The sequence below is a fragment of the Gopherus evgoodei genome, chromosome 2 (assembly GCF_007399415.2).
Source record: "Gopherus evgoodei ecotype Sinaloan lineage chromosome 2, rGopEvg1_v1.p, whole genome shotgun sequence".
Taxonomy (NCBI): Eukaryota; Metazoa; Chordata; order Testudines; family Testudinidae; genus Gopherus; species Gopherus evgoodei.
Window position 1 is genome coordinate 36,411,633 of NC_044323.1, and position 21,725 is coordinate 36,433,357.

A 21,725-nucleotide genomic window follows, 5' to 3' on the forward strand; every position below is an offset into this window, starting at 1 on the left:
TGGACTTCTCAGCAAGAGCAGCGCTTGACCCATTGCCTGCCTCTGTGGAGTGGTGCTTGCTCTGAGTTTTTAATGAATAAATCCGGGGCAACATCAACGACTGGCAGTTTTGCCTCCCACTGTAAAGTTTGAGTGAATTTTAATCTCATCCAAGATACATCACTCGGAGTGAAGGATACAGCAATGGAAAGACAACGGCATTACAATCTAACACATCATATCGATAAAACCTTAACAGTATCGCACTGAACTAGTTTTTGCCTTTTGAACGATAATACCGTTTCTCCAAGGCAATGTCATTTTAAACGGCGCTGCTGTTTCCTCCCCTTGGGAACTTTTCATCCACAAAAATGGAGAGAAGAAATTAATCTATTTTATTATAGCGTATGGAAAAATAATATTTCAGAAGAAAGCACAAAGTAAAATAAAGTGAATATTTTAAAGACAAATCAATTATCTAGCCATCTAATGTAAGAACAGTTGTGATAAGAAAACAGGACTTTAACAAAGAACATAAATTTGACTGCACAGAAAGAGTAGTTACACTTACTAGAATACAGAATTTCAGATTCAATAGCTGATACATAAGTAATAAGGTCTAAGTTGGTGACTACATGATATTTTAAAAAGAAGAAAACTGATTCAGCATGTTCCCTACGAAGAAACTGTTAGGAGTCAGTGTCTTCCTCTTGAACCCAGTGGATTGTCAATTTCCTTCGATCACATCTGAGATGCTCTTTCTAGGCTTTTTGCTGCATCTTTTAGTTTTCCAACTAAATCCTAAAAGATGGAGTACTCCATTTTAGAATATATTTTGCAACAAACTGGCTATTAATAGAGACAACTATACATTATTTTTAGATACTCAAAATGGGAATAGCAGCACTTGCCTCAGTGGACTTTTATATTTGATACAAATTTAAATGTCAATTAAAGCAATAACTTTTATTATGCTTCAATGCTTAAGGTGTTCCACACATATTTGCAAAAAGTAACCTTTAACGTGGATCAGTTACTAAAATATTAAAGTGCATTTTTAAAATGAAGATGTACCAGCAGTGTATTCACAGTTAACATTAAAAGATACTTATCACAATAGCCATAGGCAAATTTCAAATATTTTCAAAATATTTAACGTCAAATTTTATGCCAACACAATCCAGCAATCAAAGCATGTCAAATTTAATTAACTCAGAAAAACCTAAACCTAACCAAACTATATCTTTGTAGGTAAAACAAAGTTTTTGGGAAACATTTCACTTGAGTTTTAAATTTGTAATTGCAATATCTTTGCATCCCCCTACCTCCCCCACAGTCTTTCACAGTTTTTCCCTAATATTTTTCAGTATAACAGCCCTCCAACTACCTAATTACATGCTTAATTGCTAAGTAGAGATCAACGTATATTTCAATTCATTACTTCCTCTTTTGGTGCAATTAGCACCGATTAAAACTCTTCAGTTTATACACATTAATCAATCATGAAGTGGTTATCCAAATACCATACCATTTTTTCCTTTATATTTTCTCTGTATCACAGGAGATTAAAGTTGTAGAAAACTGATGGATTTCATTTCAGATTAGCATTACATTAAGAAATGTTTTCCATCCGTTTCTAAAGCCATACCAACAAAAGAGTAATTCCCAGGTAATTAACTTCGCATAGCTGGCAGCTTCACATCAGAAGTACAGATACAATAAAATATTTCATTTAATATGTTTTTACAAAAGGCATTCTTCCCAAACTCATATTTTTTTGAACTGTTTACAAACTTTGTGGTTGATTGACACCCGATCAAAATTCACAGCGCTGGAGTCAAATACAGAAACAGTGATGATATAAGAAAATACCTGTAACTGTTCCATAGTGCAACTAAAACTAACGTCAGGGTGTGATCTTGAGTCGTTATTCTGAAGGAAAAAAATAACACCTGTTTAATTAAAATGTCTCCTGAGCCTGGAGTTGCCTTTTATCTACTTATCATAGGAAAAGTGATATACAGTACCTCCACATTTAAGGTCACCAAATAGGCAGGTCGATAAGTTTTATGAAGTTGGTTGGTCTAAAGTGATGATAAAACACACACACAAAATCAGATATTACCACAGAGAAGGAAATCAAATCAAAGTTTCCTAAAATGGTAAGATTACCTTGATTTGATATTCCAGGCGCCAAGAAGCATCGGTTAAGTGCAGAGGACACCTGCCTATACTGAAAGATACAATGGTTATGTGTATCCTACCCTAAAACTAAAGGTCAGTTCTTCAAGGCTTTTGGTAAACAAACGCTAACAAGTTTTTACGATTTTCCTCAAATGATTGTTCAAAAAAGTTTACAACTTCATTTAAAGAAGAGAGTGTTAAATGGAAAAGGAAAGTTAATATTTTGTTTAAATTTGTGTTCAAAAGTATTAAATACAATTGAACGATTTTTGTTACTTTAATCATTTAAATAGCTTATTATAATTTCCCCCAAAATAAATTTGGTTTTTTTTGTTTGCTTGTTTAAATAGTATCTATAACTGAAAAATGATTTCTGTTGACAGAATAACCTACCTTCCCAATATGAGTTCCAATGTATCTTTGTTTTTCTGAAAAAAGGAAAACATGTATTTGCCAACTTCTACTGAATGAATAATTATAAAAGGGAAATATAGTTTAAAATAGGCTTAAAACCTGATATTCGGTGCAAAATTGCTCTATTCTCTCTCTATCAAATTTACAGTCTTCTAGACATGTGCTAGAGAGAGAAAAACAGAAGTGTATTAGTCTGTGAATAGAAATTAGCAGTATAATTTTAAGAAACAGCCACTAGAAAATAGGGTGGCTTCAAAATACCTTATAGCAGATTTGTCGGCTTTGTGTTTTCCAGCCTCCAGTATACAAGTTGCAGCTGCTGCATGACAATGTTTTAATACTGTTGGGTCAATATGTTTCAAGACCGGGTGATCTAAAATAAATGAATGACTGATGATATACTTGTTCCTGAAGCCTGAAAACAACTTAAAAGGGCGTCTCTTTCTTTTTAAAATGAACTGTTCTAAGAAATTACAAAGTAAAATGTTTCATAATTCAGAGGGTGGCAGGAAACTAAATATGTAGACAAGTTATTAAAGCAAATACAGCACAAAACACAGCTATCTTCATATTGTGAAAATCATTGCTAATACGTTAGTTTCAGTAATAAGTGAGTACATGCATCTCCTCTCAACCCATTAAAAATCTTACGTATCATAGGGAAACCCTTAACTTCCCATCACCCCACCCGCGAGCATTTCTCAGAGCCTTATCACCAGAGACATGGAATTAGAATATGACCTCGACTACACCAGTTTGTAAATTACTCCGGATTTACACCGGTATAACCGAGATCAGAATCCGGCTCATAAAATGTAAAAGAACATAAATACAAAGGTTTCACAGGTTTTCTGAGTAAATTAGCTCTTTTTCTGCTAACCGCTCCTTCCATCCATACCCTACCCCTATTTTATTCAGTTCATTTATGGAATTAAATTCAATGATCCCAATAAAGAATAATGTAAATTATAAACTAATTGCACGGATTACTGGGATTGCCATAGGAAGAAACATCCCACAGGGAAAACAAAACAAACAACTTTTGTTCGTGACCCAGGAGGACTCCCGGACACAAATAGGCGGATGCCTTCGTTTTAATTGCTATATACATCACACAATTAAACACTCAAGCACTCACGTTTAGAGTAAATACCTTTCCGAATAACAATTTACTTCGGAACTGTCTGCAGATTACATTTTACCAAAGACTGATTAACCCCTCCCCCAAGTAAATTATAATTTTGTTCAATAATTACAGTTTTAGCTACAATCACACACACCTCCCCCCAGTTATTTGCATTTTCCAACGAACATTGCGGACTGTATTGCAGTCACTAGCCGAATAATTAAAACAAATCCTGTTGTTCCATCTACTGCTGTGCGAAGCTGCATGTCAAATGTCAACACAAGATTACTTTGCATGTGCAATTGACCAGGCAACAGATTTTTATAACCCAAACTGAACTGAAAATAAATGGAGCTGGGAATTAAAAGTACTTATAAGGGGCATCAGCTAAAGACTGGGACTGCAGCTGCCAAAACCAAACTGGACCCACTGCCACATACAAATTTGACCCATGCCATCTTCATTTTAACCTCTCCCGTTGGCAAATATACGTAGCTTAACCCCCCTATAGAGCTGTTTCGAATAATCAGCCAGGACAAGAAGTCATAGTTACGCAACTGTCCAAAAACACCCAAGCTCCTTTCATTTAACTGGAGCTTGCAATCTCTTTTAGGCCACAAGCAAGAAATGCACAGTTATTTCAGCAGTGAAATAACAAACATGAGGGAAAAACACTACGTGAGTAAGCGATTACATTGGTGCTTGTCTTGCTTGGTGCAGGTGGCATAGTATGCGTTACAGTACAGGGATCTAGGGGTCTGGCTCTAGCCTACAATTAGCTGCAAACACAAGTCACAATAATGTAGCAGAAGATAAAAATAGATCAATTTCCCTGTTTCTCTCCAGTACCCAGAAAGGCACTGCAGGCTCCTTTCCTCCCCTGGCTCTTACTCGAGAAGCATAGCTTACCTAAAGCTACCTGGTCCGCCTGGGCGTTGAGCAGGCTCTGGAAAGCCGTCTGGAGCAGAACCGTGTAGGCGCTAGGAGAAAAGCAGCCAGAATCGGCTAGGATCTGCAAGCCGCTCTGCACATACTCCGACAGCTCCATTGTGAGCGCTGTGACCTTCGACACACGGCCCACGTGACACCAAGGCTCAGCTGATCTCGCAGCTCCGGAGGAGCTAAATCGGCAGCGGCTGCTTGTTTCAGCCCAGTCCCAGAAAGCGAGAGGAGCTGCTGTGTCTGTTGGAAGCTAGGCACCCTTTCTGCCGAGCTAGACACCACACATAAGTGCTTTTGTATTTTAACCCCCTTCCTCCCGGCCCCCTCCGCTTTTCAGTGTCCTCTATGTCTCCTTTACCAGGGTAGGAGCAAAGCCATTTTCTAACGAAAAATAATAAACATCTAATGGACATCCATGAATTTTAAACACTTTTGGTGTTAACTCTCCCCCCCCCTTTTTTTTGCAGTGTAAATACTACCACTGATTTATTTGTAGGGAACAGCCAAGGAAATTCCACCCGCACGCTGTAAACTGGCTTTACCCTGGCTCTGAACTTTCAATAACTTTCCAGCCCCAGGGAATGCATTTTTTCTCCTCTTTTCTGCTATATATCTTACTATGGTTTACATTATCATTTGTGAAAAGTATTGCATGTTATTTACATCAATGTGCAGCTTCCAGACCTTTTTATGCCTCTCTTTCCTGTAGGAATGGCACAAATAAATTGCTGAATAACTCAACTGTTATATTGTGGATGGACACTATGGAGAGAGGTCATTAGAATTGTCTATAACAATAATTACTATTTATGTATTATTATGTAATATATTTTAAAAGCTGGAATGGTAGATGTATATTTTATATTTTGATCTGATACTTTCTCAAGTGCTGTGGAAATCTGAATCTGTTTCATTTAGTATTTGTTCTTCCTTTATGCAATACAGTAACAGGCCCTGATCTTGCAAGCACTTATTCACATGCTTAACTTTACATACTATTAGTCCCATAAGTATTTGTAGAATTGCGGCCTTAATGTTTCTTTTGTACATAAATACATTTTGTAATATGTATACCTATAAAATGAAAACAAATTACATTAGTGTAATGTTATGGTTGCGAGTTTACATACACAAAAGTCAGAGAACTTTCCACCTAGACTCACAAGGTTTTCCATTTAAATCAGTGGAGGTTAGGAGACTAAATACCTTTGTGGATTTAAGCCTTAATGCTATGATTTCCACGGTAAATATAACTCAGCTTTTTTTCATATATGTAGAATTTTCTATTAATATATATGGCAATATATCTATGTTTAAATATATGAACTATACAAAGTTGCTGTGGAAACACTATCCATGAATTTTGTGAGTATTTTGTGTGTTTAAAATCTCATCTGTAACATTCTATTAATGTACTATTTGTATGTCTTTTAAAAAAATACAAAACCAGAGTTTCTGTGCATTTACTTGAGTTAGATCCAAATGATCACACATTGATACAAATATACTGTTTGCTTGAATGTGTAATTATTAAAATATGTATTTCAATGAGCATATTCCGATATATTCACATAGTTTGTGTTTATCTGAATTATTGCACTATGGGCTCAGCCCTGCTCCTCTCTGAAGTCAGCTGCAAATCTTCCAATGACTTGACCCTTGAAACAATAAAGAAAATGAGGTATTTCAGCACAACTATTTTAACTCATTAATACTTTTATTTCTTAATATTTTTCAAATTTACTAAAGCATAATTTTTCAAATTAAATTGGTTTAGAGTAATATGAGTGTGGAAAAAAGTGCTGCCTAAAAAAAATTTCATAAACATGACAAACTTTTATCTGAAACTTGCTGGATGGAATTTTACCAAGCTTTCCCAGTAAGTCATATTTGGGTTAATGAACTGCCAGGAGAAATGTCAGCCAAAATGGTAAATTTTGCTAAATTATACGCAACCGAAATAGGGGCTTAGAAGCAAAATGCTTCTTTAACTACAACTATATTATCACTATAGCAACAATATAATATGCATTCTCACATATGGAAAACACTGGTGTAGATAAATGCCACCTGAGAGATAGTATTATTTTGATTGATGACCCTGTAAGTAATATATTCCTGAGATACAAGGTGTTGACATAATATGTTATATAAGCACTTTATATTTTGTTTACCTGTTATTTAAATGCTATGTTTTAAGATTAACAGTCTATAATAAATAATAAAGCCGTTTGATGGCATGTATTTGTGAGTCAGCTAAGGACCAAATCATGTGATTGACTCTCCTTTGACATCCTCAGTAAAAAAGGCCTTATCGTGATAATATACGAATTCTGTTGCATAAAAATAAAATGACAATCCTTGAATAAAAATTAAAACAATTTAAAACATTTTTAGACATGATACTTGTCCTGCATAGTTAAATGTTCTTAGCCATTCTGTGTATAATCTAGCACTCCTTACTCAAGCAAAACTCCCACTAAAGTCAAGGAGAATTTTTCTTAAAGGGACACCCATCAATTTAAAATCTAGGTAATTTTAAAATATGATGTAAAAGTATACACCTTCTCCTGAGTGTCCCTGTCTATTTTTGTGATTTTAAAATCACTTTTTCCTGTTTTTAAAAAGATTTCTCTCTCTCCTGTTATGTTAAAGACCTGCACAGATGACAGAGGAAACAGTGAAACTGTCATCTATACACATTGTGCTGCCAAATGCATAAAGTAAAAAAAAAATAGAAAGAAAAATATTTTTCTCTAATTTCTTTCAGCTTTACTCCTAGCTGTTATTTGTAAGCATAACAGGTAAAGTATACATATATTTAATATTCAATATAATTAAAATCAACACAATTATTATATAAATTGAGACTTCCATTTTGCTCATCTTCTGAAGTATGTTACTATCACTTTTTGTTTGCAGATTGATGACAGGGCTTTCAGCAGATTGGACAGATTGGGAAGCAGCAGTGAAAAGACAGTTTTCATTGAGAGTTACGAGCACTATTTACAGTTATCAAAGTAATTAAACAGTAGCATATTATCTTTAAAAACATTTACAATTTTCATATCTGTGGCAAGTGATAGCTGGATAGGTAGATATCTAAAGGGCCTGATCCTGCAGTTAAAGTCAATGAGAGTTTTTCCTGAGTAAGAGGTTTTATAGGTTTAGAATTACTGTAGTTTTCCTTTCAAGAAGACAGTCTCATTGTGTAGACTTAAGTAAATTCTTTATTGTTACTCTAACATACATTTTTACTTTAAAAAAGAAAAATAAATGGGCTAAGAGTCTGTATATGACTGTTCACATTGGCACAGTCTATAATGTAAATGAGCAAGAAGAACAACATTTAGTTCCCATTTTTCTTGTACTATGTATGGGCTGTCTTGTCAAGCTATTGTATAAACAGAGTTTGTGTACTTAGGGCCCTGTCACCTTCCTAATTAGGGGTGGGGGTAGCACCCAGTGACTGCAGGATCAGGCACTTAAATATAATGTATTGTATACATACCATACTAGGCTTCAAGATAATGCATTCATACTATTAGAAAATAAAAATTAGAAATCTGCTATACATTTTGAAGCAATATTTCTGTTTTGACACTTTGGCTGCAAAGTGAAAGTTACCGGAGTTATGATCTTTGAAGCCTGGGCAGACAGGGATCTTGGTCAGTTTCCTTTTGCAATAGTGAAAGACCACAGAAAAAAGGGGAGAGAAAATAAGGCTATCTGTGCAGCTGTGTTATATAATAATAGTATCTAGTGACTGTTTTACCCACACATGAAAGAGGCTATATAAAATGGAGGAGAGAGGAGATACCATAAAATGGAGGCTAGGACAGAAATATGAACATATAGTTACAGAGGAAAAGAGATCACAGCTATAAAATAAAGGATAACTACTGAAAAAAGATTTTGAAATACACATAAATAGCACAAAAGCTTATTACAGAAATTCATACTCTAGAGTTTTCTTTAAATTTACAACATTTTGGAAACTAAATTATAATTAACACTGCATTTCCTTAAATGCCTGAAATTCATGAAAAGATTATACATTAGTTTAGTTTATATTCATTGCAAAAATCATATTTTTAATTTAATCTGCCCCAAGATCTCAGTCTTTTGTCTTTTCAGATAGAAGGTCAAACTGATTCACAAATTTGTCAGGTTAATACAAGTGTTATTTTGTTGCTCTCTCATAGTGTGTGTATGTGTGTATGTATATATACACACACACACACACACAAAACTCTAATGATTGTATTTTCCAAAAGAAAACTAAACTGAATATTAAAAATGGTACAAAATAAATACATTAAGATATTAATCAGTCATACTAACTGCCACAACCCATTGTCTATTTTTTCAGCTGTAAAGAATTCATTACAACTAGCATGGCAATAATATTCAAAACTGAATGATAAATCATTTAGCATGCCTAGAACAGTTATTCATGGAGTGTACGAAGTTGGACCAAAATCACAGGCTCTAGATTTGCATCTTGTCTTCTACGTAGTCTTCTCCAGTGGAAAAGAAGATGGTGATAACCTAGGAAGATATCCTATCATTGATATTATGCAAAACCATTAGTGACATCAATGAGTTTGATCCAGAGACTGACGGAATGGAATTTTGCCAGGGTAAGGAGTAAAGGATAGTGCTCACTGATTATGTAACACTGAGTTGATTCAACATGTACAAATAATTCTGATTTCAAAATACAGTTTAGGATCCTGCCCTTTTCTTTTAGGTAAGTAATGAGTTTTCCTTTCATAGATCATATTTTATTGGAAAAAATGCTTGAAACAGATTATAAGAGAAAAAGAAAAAAGGTAAGGAATAATTAAATAGTAACCATGAAACATAACTTTCATTTGGTACATACTTAAAGAGAAACCCATGACAAATGTAGGCCCTGTTTGCTTTCTTAGATCAATCACTGTTGTAATAACGATGATTGCAATGATAGACTAAAAGAACATACACACAAAAATAACCCAGGAACATTTCTCCCATCTTCATTAGCAGAAAACAAAATACTGCCCTGAACCAAACCATGACCCATATTGTGCTGTTGATAAGACTCTTGTACGTATCTCTTTCATTAGGTATAAGTGTAGAACTAGTCATAATATATTTTCTAAAAATAATTTTGCAGCTTTTCTGGCAATTTTTGGATAAGTATTGAATTCTTGATCCAATACAATATATTGTCTGGTTGTAGAAAGGGCCTCTCCAACAAAACATGCCTAAAAGTGGCCCAGATTTAGTGCTGATCAATAATGTAACAAATCAGTTTTTAAGTGAAATATATCAAAAATATTAAGGATGTATTATATACTTTCTGCAACCTCTTATGAAAACTATTGTAGTTTAGTTTATTTCTAATCATGTATTCAAAATTCCTTATTCCAGTTTTACAGTGAAAGCTAATGTTTCCAATATTGTAATCTTTCTGGATTAAGTGGGATTGGTGTTAAAAACAAAAATGAAAAAGCAGCATTATCTATTTGCTATAATTGACTTCATTTTGCCTTAGTCACAAATTACTGCTATTTGTCAAGGAATAAAGTTAATCTAGATCTGTTTTTCCACTTTCCCTTGGCACATGGGAACAATCCAATATGCCCAGAAAACAAAAAACAAAAATCTTTATGAAGGTCTATATTCTGCATATCTGAATTATCCACTTTTAAAAAGTTAACATCTTAGTCATTTGAATTTTTTTCTTTTAATAAATATTCAGAGGCAGAAGTAGTCTGGGAAATTGCAGTCTTTCAAAGAATCAAAGCCAGTTCTGAATTATAACAATACAAGCAAGTGTTTTAAAGCATAAAGGTTCTATATTTTCCCCTCATTTTATTTAAAAATGTCAAATCCACTGAAACCAAATTTCACTATAAAATTGATTGGAGACAGAGACCTCATATCTCTGTCCCACTGTTTGACATACTTTATATACTCTTATGCCTGAGCTCCTATAAAGGGGTTATTAGTTAAAATAATGTAAGACTTATGTAGATGTTTTAGCAGGCACCATTATAATATATAGTATAATATAATACATCTCATATAATAGTAGTTCTGCCTTTTTGTGAGTTTCAGCATCATTTTTAAGTCTTGCTAAAAAAATGAATTACAATTTATTGTATTCTCAGCCTCCCACTTTCTCACACACAAACAAAGTAGGCTATGTAGACATTTGATATTCCTTCAAGATAAAATTCTAGCATATGTGACCAGATTTATGGAGATTTATAAATGAGGCCTATATAAAGGGTGCAAATCTTTAGCAGTGAAGAGAGAAGCACAAAAAGTAAAGCCTGCTGCTTCAGCAGAAATGCTGATTTCGTTTTATGTAAATTTTAGTCCTATATTGCAAATAAACACCATTTGAAATACTGACAAAGTATGATACAAAATAAATCTTTCTGGGTTTTCATATTTTTATTCTCTATTTATGGACAACATACATCTAATTGCGGTAGACTTTAATATGAACATTTTGCTACCATTCAAATTACAATGCTGAAATGATTTATAGACATCTATAAGCTGTGTATATAATTTATGCTTCCCAAGAAGGGTTCAAACACAGACATGCATTCGGTACAGTGAGAAATTGTCCTCCACATTTAAATTTCCATATGATTTAGTTTTACTGAAAAGAATCTCATTTTGCAAGTATTTTTGGAGAGCAAACCAAATACATTTTAAGACTTGTCAATGTTTTAAATCAGTCTTACTTTACCTGTTCATATCTCCTTGTTGCAAAGATCATAGCTTTACTGTTGGAAGCCTATACAGAGAATATTATGTACAGTGATTATTATTGTCACCATGCATTCACAGTCTGTCACATTCATACTAGGCAGAAGAGCAAAAAAGGAGTAATTTTTGTAAGATGGCATTCAGCAAATGTGAGTTATAAAATAAATAAACCTCAAAAGAAATTAAGGCAACATGTTTTTAGATAGCACTTTGTCTCCAGGTGCTTAATATCAGGCCACTAAAATCTGATTTCACATGGGGCCAAATTGATAAAATAATTTTATGTTTATGTAACAAACAGAAAGTGTTTTTTCTTAGCTCTGTATCTAGTTAGCTTCTTATCAAGGAAGACAGATACTCAAAATATAAACAGTTATCTATAATCTGACATTTACAGAGATTTTTCTATGGTAGTTTTACTTCTATTCACATGAAAGATTCAGCAGTTGCAAGCAGCAAAAGTATTTTTATAAGATCCACAAAAATAGTGTGTGGTCTGTAACAATTATAGGAAAGTAAACAATGTAGCGGGTGCTGGAATGAAACTATATTGTATTTTTATAGAATTAAAAGTGTTGAAATTAGAGGGGAGGGAGGATTAATTGAAAATGTTTGTTTGACAGATGGCCCAAAATGGTGCTTGGATACCAAAATGATAGGCACTTTAGAAACAGCTAAGGTAGATAAATAAAATTCTGTGGGTCTCATACTGCAACATTTCCTGTTACAGTTAGTGGGGAATACCTGAGCAATTTTTAGAAAATGTAAGGATTTCAGGTTATTTAAATCAGTGCAGTTTCCTTGAATTACTGGAGTTACACTGATTTACAACAGTTGAAACACTCATCCATATAGATTATCTCAAAAAGGGTATCAGCTACCATAAAACATAACTTGCATATCCCAAAGCAATACAGTTTGAATAGTGTATTGATGTTTTCTTGAAATACTTACATTGACCTGAGCAATGTGTTCAAAATTGGGCGAATTTATGTATGGTGTCAAATTATTTTGATTTGATCATATCAGCAATTGCATATTGCACTGATCACTTTTAATCATCTATAAAACTATAATAATGTATGAAAGTTAATGTTGATAAGGAGTACTGATAACTTGGGAGCTCTATTTTGCTCCTATTAACTTCAGTGGGGGAAGTATCAGGACCTTGCATTGAAACAATTCTATATATCAAACAATTCACAGATTGTGTGAAGGAAATGTGTTAGATTTCTTACAGTTACATCACATATTTCAACTCCAATGCCTAGCATTTCTGACATAACCAGTGCGCTCATACAGTCAGATCCTGCACACACGTAAGCAATTAAATCCAAGTCTATTCATGTGCTGAAAATGATGCCTGTGTTTAAGTGTTTGCAGGATCAGAATCATAATTCTTAGATTAAAATACTACCCTATATAAACCAATATTTTCAGAAGGATATAGTCTAACAATTTGTAATCCTGATCCATTCTTAATTTTTTTGGCTCAATCCATAAATGAAGAAAGATGCCAATTAATATAATTTTGAGCAGTAATCAGTAGGTATGTGGATTATCTCATTTTATGGCTACACATACTGGATCTGATCCTGCAACAATTACAAAAATAATCCTTAGACAAGTAGTACCATTGAAATCAATGGAATTTTGCCAGGGTAAGGAGTAAAGGATAGTGCCCACTGATTTTGTAACACTGAGTTCATTCAGCATGTACAAATAATTCTAATGTCAGAATACAGTTTAGGATCCTGCCCGTTATTAGCTGATATTTACATGATGGTCAACATGGGAATACAGAGAAGGATCTTTATGCTGATCCTAACTGTAATAATTTAGCAATGCCACATAAAAATACCAGTATTCATGTGCTCTCTGTTTCATGCAAGATTTATTTGTTTGTTAGAGAAAATTACAATGGTTGGTTGGTGAATTAGATCAATAAGCAGTGGGGTAGTGATAGGGGAAGGTTCTTTTACTCTTGGGGATTTTGGCATCCTAGCACCACATTTGAATCAATAGGAATCATCAGATACCCTAATCTTGCTTTACCAAATAGCATTAGGCCTGGGGTAATGGAAAAAAATGAAGGAAAATCTGGGAAATTGCTGTTTTTGTATGTTGTTATACACTGTAGACTATCATGGTGTTGATACCTATGTGAATGTTACCTGTATATGAGCTTAACTGTACGTATACTAATTATAATGTTCTCATAAAATTGGCATTAACACTTACTACAGAAAATATATGTTACATATAAGGCTTGATCCTGAAGTCCTTGTTCAGCCAACACTTCCACTGCATTTCAAAGAGAATGTTGCCTGAGAAGGGACTTCAAGATTTGGTCCATATTGTTGAAAATTTTTTTGCAGATTTGTCAGTATTCTGTGAAAACGAATACTAACAAGAGCCACAAAGCAAAAGAATGTTATTATGCCAAAAACATGAATGTTAGGATCCTATCTTGCAGTTTCTTATATTAATTAATATAAAGCAGGGGTTGTGCTGAGTCTTCATTTATTCACTCTAATTTAAGGTTTCGTGTGCCAGTAATACATTTAAACATTTTTAGAAGGTCTCTTTCTATAAGTCTATAATATATAACTAAACTATTGTTGTATGTAAAGTAAATAAGGTTTTTTAAATGTTTTAGACTCTTCATTTAAAATTAAATTAAAATGCAGAGCCCCTCAGACCAATGGCCAGGGACTATACTCACACTGAAACCCATGCCATAGGTTGCCTACTCCTGATATAAAGCAATGTGGATGTAGTAGAGATGATGATAAAAAAGTAGAGCTAGATTTACAAAAGAATCCCAAGAATCCAAAGGATATGAAGGAATTTGAAGATCCTATAGTTTGGATATGAAGTGACTTTGAAGCGTGGGGGCGTATTTTTGTTTTATTTTATTTTGTTGTGTTGTGTTTTGTTTTGTTTTATTGTACAGCTTGCTGATGATTTTTTTAAATTAGTTCATCATTGAGATATAAGACCCAAATCTGCATTGCTTGCACATCCCAAATTTCTACTGATTCCAGAGGGAGTTTTAGGTGAACACATATTGCAAGATCAGGATTTAGGGAGCTGAGAAGTGGGGTTCTTCTAAAATAATGCTGTCTTTTTCAACAATATGTTTTTTTGCTTTAATTTTATTTAGTACACGATCAAAATATATTTGTCAATGTGCACGTGTGAAGAGTTTGAAATAATAAACAGTATTTTTATGCATATGGTATAATCAACAATTTTAAATGCTATACTCTGAAAGTGTAATTTATCTAGTTATACATGAATATAAATATTGAAAATATACCCTGAAAAGGTACAGTTTAACTTATACATGAAGAATTTTCTTATTTTAAAAATCATCTATCAGTTCTTTGTTTAAATGGGAAAATTATGTATTAGAAGCACCTTTTCTCTTGACAAAAGCTTTAATATCTTATGCCCTTTGTTCAAAATAAATATTAGATACTCCTTAATTCCAATATTTTCACAAATATCATAGCATTGCAATGTCTTAAGCATATAGTAGCTGTATAAGATCAAGGTATGTGTTAATTGACAGAGTAATTGACCTTCTCAGTCAGAAATCCTGTTCTCAATACCTACCTGTAATGCACATACATAGAGCCAGATCCCGAGGTTATTACACAGTTTTTACTCAGGAAGGCTTCCTTTGAAGTCAATGAGAGGTTGCCTGAGAGAAAACTGAGGAACAGGGTCAAGATCTGACCCACAGCCTTTTGGCTATCAATCCTCGGGTCCTTCAGTTTGCTTAGCTACTACCCATTCGCTACTGAGTTGGACCTTTGCCCTAGAATATAGGTGCCAGGCAATAACAGCTCATGTAGTCAGCCTGTACAACAATGCAAATGTGATTTCTTCAGCAGAAAGTGTGGGCAAAATATTCAGTAAAACTGGGCACTTACTGCATTTTTTTGACATGTATGTTGTCAGAAAAGGAGGTACTGGAACGAGGGAGGAAAGAAAACCATGCAATTACTGGTGCTTAATGGTTCCAAAAAGACAAATAGCTCTGGAGCAAGTGCCTTGGAAACCCATGGAGGCCAGCTGAAAGGTGTCAAAATGTGCCGGACATGAGCAAACAGCAGACCAGACAATGTCACCAAGGGGCTAATGGAACCACAAAGAAGTGAATCGAGCAGCGTTCCAGAAATGCACTGTGCTTTGCCCTAAGAAGTGGGCAACACATGCCAAAGAGGCATACCCCTGAGTGGTCAGCACCAGGGTGTGTGGATGATACCCTTTCATGTGGGGCAAAGGAAAACAAAAGATTCTCATGGTCTTGTGGACTGCTGAAAATAGTCAAATCAGAAAAGAGATGATTGTCTGTCACTAGTCTCAATCAACCTGTGAATTGAAGTAGATCACTTGAAACTTCATGACCCTGCATGTGTAAATGCCTAATTGCAAAGTGTAGGCAGGTAGAAGGAAGAAGATTATGTTCTCTTTTGCAGGGCCTGTCAAACTAATGCCCATAGGCCATACTTGTCTCTTGACCTTGTTAAATGTGGCCCACGTGCTGGAGGGAGTACAAGCAACTTTTCTGACACATTCTCCTCCCATGTGCTTTTACTTCACTATGCTAATACTGATAGTTTTCAAGAACATGGGCGTAAAAGTGACTTCCTCACGTGTGCTTTAAAGCTAACAGAGCTATAGCAGCTAAAGAGCACATGGAGATAGAAAAGGAGCATCGGAATTAAAAATATTTTCCACTGCTTGTGCTCCGTGTTCATGTATTCAGTGAAAACACATGGGAAGCAGAATAGGAAAGCAAGAGCAGAAATAAAAAAAGAAAGAGAGGACAGGAACAGGAAGAAAAGGAGAGAGAGACATAGCCAGAGAGGAGCAAGGAGAAAGAGGAACAAAAGAATGCTGCTTCAGGAGACAAAGAAAAAGGAGAGTCTGAGTGCTAGAGGGAGACATATTGAATGAAAAATGAGAAAAACTAAGATAGACAAGTAAGAGAAAGCAGGAAAGGGAGAGGACAGGAACAGAAAGGCAGTAGAAAGCTATACATAGAGCACGACAGCAGAAAAGGATAAAACATCACAGGTGTGCATGGTTTTATTTTAGCTTTTAGTGGTGTGTTTTGTGTGTGTGTTTTGTTTTTTACAAAGCTAGGACACTGGTGTTTTGGACATTCTCTATTGCTGTTCCTCCCTTCTTTGGTCTCTAGCTACTGATTCTTTGTTTCTGCTGCTGCCTTCTGTCTCAGTCTATCTTCTGTCGTTCCCTCGCCCCCCTTTTCCTTCTGTGTCTCTTTCTTTCAATTACACTGAATGGGGATGTAGTCCATTGGTATGTGAAGAGGGCCAAAATTTTCTCCAATCTGCAAGTAAGGATGTTCTTATTCTTTTAGTATTTTCTCTGAGAAGGCGCAGTTGAGACAGCTTGAAACCATCAGTGTAGATCTGAATTAGCAAATGGGGTCAATCTGACTTTTGCTCCATGTTAGGCAGGGGATATGGGCAAAGCCTTGATTTGAAGGAGCTTTACAAGGAATCAATGCTGAGAAATTTTGGACTTTAGTTGATGAAACCCAAGAGAAAGTGCTGAGGCAAAAAAAAGAAAGAAAAAAAAAAGAAGATAAAGATAAACCTCTGTTAGCCTTATCTCTTAATTTCCCTGAATGTTTTGCCTTCTATGTGTGCACCATTAAGACTGCAAACTTTTCCTGGCAAGGACTGCTATTTTTTGCATTATATAGCTCTAAGCATGTTGTTGATGCTAAACAAATAACAAAATTATTATGTATTTTATTATTAAAATGAATTTTCTCCCAAATAGAAGGTCCTTGGCTTTGAACCCCAGAGTAATGACAAAGCAGGAAAGGGGCAGTGATGGAGCTGATGATCCATAGGCTACACTGATTCTAGGAGTTTACCCACCCTGTGATATGGGGCTGCTAGTGCCAAAGATATTATTCTCGTCCTTAGGCTGGAGTAGCAGTTGTAGAACCACATCATGACCTAGGAGGCAGATTTCTTTTCCTGCTCCCAAGCATCTGGGCCAGTTATTCAGAGGGGATAGGGAGAGGTTTTGAGCCATAGTAACAACTTTCTGGTAGAAAAATTTCATCAGGATTCTGCGCATATGGATAAAAACAAACACATAGAGTTTATGTACAGTTTATGAGATTAACAGATTTGATTATGTAGCTGTTTCAGTCTATATTGTCATAAAATGACAGTACTTTACACAAATGAGGCAGAATTCAGAATATATTGTAATGGATCCAAGAGAGCTATTCCTTTATAATACAATGTAAGAAATAGATGGCTCACCAATGTAGCTGAATACCTGATTTACTCTAAAAGGCTCCTTTATCAGGCAGATAATATGAATCTTCAAATGTAAAGACTTACAAAGTACCTATTTACCTAATCCATTATGTATTGTAGTCTGCTAGACAAATGTTATGAACCAAATTCTCTGCTGGTATAAATGGTTCATCTCCAGTGAATTCTGTGGAGTTTGTGCCAATTTGTGCCAGCAAAGAATTTGCCTCCATCTCTTTAAAATCACCTGTTATGTATATTTTACAGATTAGTTACTTCAATTAACCAATCAATCAAATTGTATTGGTTATGTTGACCATTTTTGCAAATAAACAAGTTACACAGAATTGAAACAGAGTTAAGATAAAATAGTTAACTTAAAACATCAGTAAATGAAGAAAAAAACAGTACCCCAGAATTTAATTCATGCTGAGTTAATGTCTATACAGCTCATTGAAGGTAAAAAGTGTTAAATAAGTGCTAAGCAATATCCATGTTATTATGGGAAGCTGGCTTCAACCTTACCTGTGAAGAGATGATGCTTCTATAATTGTTTTGTAAATATATGTTTTTATGTGGTAGATAGATGAATAAATAATATCTAATGCTGCATCAGTCATTCAGACAAAATTCCCTTTGACATAACTGGGAGATTTGCCTAAAGGCTGCAGGATTGGGCTAATAATAATAATGACAACCAATATTTAGGCAACATGAAGGTTATGACAAATTAACCAAAGGAAGGGAATGGAAGGTTAAAACTGAAACTCTCAACTGCCCCCATCTGTAATTTATCCTGTTATGAGTAGTTACTGCAGTGTCAAAACAAGGCGAGTCCAGGGCTACATTTCAGCCCTTGTTTTGAATTCTCTCACTTTTAAACATCATATCACAACATTAATATTATTTAAGCCTGGCATTTTTGTTTTGGGGCATTAATATTACACCAGTACAGTGGTTTCCTGTTTGATGGATTACAAAATGTGTTGGGTTTGCTCAGTATTTTATCACTGGTTATGAGAATAATCTCTTTGATTTGCCTCACATAGCTATTAAATAGCTACAGAAAGATTGATTATGGTACTATAAAGTACTTCATCATTAATAATTGTAAGAGCCAGAGTATAAACAGATTTCATGACTGTGTGCATTCTTTATTAGAATATCTGAAAAAAGATCTGTGCATCAGTTTGCTGTGGAAATTTCTGGCAAAACTGATTTGTTTGGCTTTCCAGTGCTTCATATAGCAACGTGCTGTTATCTTACCAGCACTGCAGTAATGAGGGCTTAAGTCACAGTCAAACACTCAATAAAACAAAATACTGTAACGATTGAAAGAATCCCAGTTTCACATCAGTGAGAAGGTGATTAATCCCAGCATGTGTGCTAATAAATTTAAATATTGAGCATGTAGGCCAAACTCCTGCTAAAGTCAGTGAGAGTGTTCCTGAATATATAATACAGGATTGGGCCCATTTCTGGTAACTTATAGCAGCTATACAGGTTTGCCTCTAGGAGTGCAGGCAGTATCTGCACTTGGACTGCCAAATCAGATTGTGTCTGTGATCTATGTTCATTCTGCATACTTGCAAGAATAATTTATTATGATACTGTACTTCCAAAGAATACATTCACTTCCAGACTCTCTATATTAATACCATATAGTTGGTGCAAATAAACATTCCAAGCCAGTGCATTTTTCATCTTGAAAAAAAAATGGCAATGCCAAAGCAGTTTTGTATTTATTCAGTACCAACTGTCATTCCATTTGACACCAGGTACAGAATTAATATATTTAAAAATAGTAATTACTCTCTAGGCCTTTGCACTGATTCCCATTTACTCTTACCTTTAATTTATTTTGTTGACCAGTGCCATCAAAATGAGAGGATAACCTGGTCATAGTATGAATTCTCAAGGATTATTGCACTATTCTATATAAAACTTCATTGTTTATTTTTTCATATTTTGAATGAAATGTGCCTGTCTTTATCTGAAGCAGAATCTGTTTACAGAACTCAGATTGTTCTTGACGTTATCTTTCTGATACAAAAATATATTGCTGCTGATGCACAAGCTTAACTAACAAAATAAATATTCAGTGTATGTCAATCTTTTGTGCACTATTAGAAATGTATTACTTTGTACGGCTGCAACATTTTGACTGACAGTTCATTTATTAATGTTGCTTCTATAGAAAAAGCAAATGCAGCACCCTAAGGGTGTCAGGCAAAATGACCATCAAAGTCATGGGAATTTGGGCTGTGTAAAGACTGCAGGATTGTGCCTACAATGGGCCAGAATATGCTCTCAGTTGCACTCCTGCAGCCCCCATTGACTTTTGACTCCAGTGAGGTGGCACCTGTTGAAATGACAAAAGATTTAGCCTCCATCTTTCTTTTTGATAGCGTGTTAATCTTCACTACTTAGATCAGTGGTCCCCAACCTTTTTGTGGCCAGTAGCACATTCATGTTTTCAGAAGAGTGTGGTGGGCGCCAACACTTACTCATGTACAGGGCTGGCTTCAGGCACCAGTGGAGCAAGCACGTGCCTGGGGCAGCACAAGCTACGTGGCGGCATTCCGTCCATTCTGCAGAGTCAGAGTGGTTTGGGTTTTTTTGTTTTGTTTTTGGGTTTTGGGTTTTTTTGGCGCCAGTTCTGGGCAGTGCAGAGAGAAGCTGGGAGAACAGAGAACACTGGCGCCTGCAGCCTGCAGCCCCGGAATTCTCTGTCCCCAGCAGGCGCAGTGCTATGGCTTCTTTCCCCTACTAGGAACTAGGCGGGCGCACATAAATGCCCTGGCAGGCGCTATGGTGCCCATGGGCACCACGTTGGGGACCACTGACTTAGATGATGGGATATAGCACAAGACTCAATACTTTTATTTTTATTTAGTATAGCTTTTGACTGAAGTAATGCCCTACATCTGATACAAATCAGTTAACACCCCACATTTCTAAGATACATTCATTCAAATTAAGCATTCCTACTGGATAATCTTGTGCATATTCATGCTTTCTGAAATCGTTTTCTAGATAGATGGACTAATTACTTAGAAAAAGTGGTATCTATGTGACAATGATTTTTATTCAAAACTAGCTTTGTTTGCTATTTCCATTTTTAAGGAGTGGGAAAAGTTGGATATTTTACTTGACGACTGTTATAAAATGAGAAGCAAGACCTGCTCTCACTCCCAGTGGTGTAAGTGGAGGATCACCACTGACTTCAGTGGGAGCAGGAGTAGGTAATAGTAGTGAATTATGATGTCACATATAAAAAACATCAATGTGTACATAGTTTTAAAATAAAGGAACACCTACATTTTTGTATTTTATTGTAGTCTATGGATAACTGGCCAATGCATATACAAAGTCTGTCTTTAGTTAAGAGAGGTTATTATGGTGTCCAGTTATAAAATTATTTTATATAAATGTTAGGGATGTCAATCACAGTTAACTCAAGTGAATAACTCAAAACAAATTAATTACAAGTAATCACAGTTTTAATCACACTGTTAAACAACAGCAGAATACCAGTTGAAATTATTATAAATATTTTTGGATGATTTTCTGCATTTGCAAATGTATTGATTTCAATTACAAAACAGAATACGAAGTGTACAGTGCTCACTTTATATTATTTTTATTACAAATAGTTGCACTGTAAAAAAGATAAACAAAATAAATAATATTTTTCAATTCACCTCATACAAATACTGTAGTGCAATATCTTTATCATGAAAGTGCAATTTACAAATGTAGATTTTTTTTGTTACATAACTGCACTAAAAAAAACAGTGTAAAACTTTAGAGCTTACAAGTCCACTCAGTCCTACTTCTTGTTCAGCTGGTTGCTGACAAAAAAGTTTGTTTACATTTATGGGAGATAATGCTGCCCGCTTCTTATTTACAATATCACCTGAAAGTGAGAACAGGCATTCACATGGCACTTTTGTAGCCGGCGTTACAAGGTATTTATGTGCCAGATA

General features: G+C 35.0%; 1 protein-coding gene across 1 annotated transcript; it reads right to left on the reverse strand.

Annotated features, from left to right (window-relative positions):
* Window positions 1-351: 351 nt before the first annotated feature.
* Window positions 352-4,796, reverse strand: COMMD3 (COMM domain containing 3). The gene is made up of 8 exons (XM_030550388.1): window positions 4,613-4,796; window positions 2,839-2,950; window positions 2,677-2,740; window positions 2,557-2,591; window positions 2,152-2,212; window positions 2,007-2,063; window positions 1,852-1,911; window positions 352-780 (listed from the first exon to the last, which is right to left on the reverse strand). Exons 1-8 carry the CDS (start codon window positions 4,749-4,751, stop codon window positions 721-723), a joined length of 588 nt encoding a protein of 195 aa, XP_030406248.1. The 5' UTR covers window positions 4,752-4,796; the 3' UTR covers window positions 352-720.
* Between the last annotated feature and the right edge of the window lie 16,929 nt (window positions 4,797-21,725).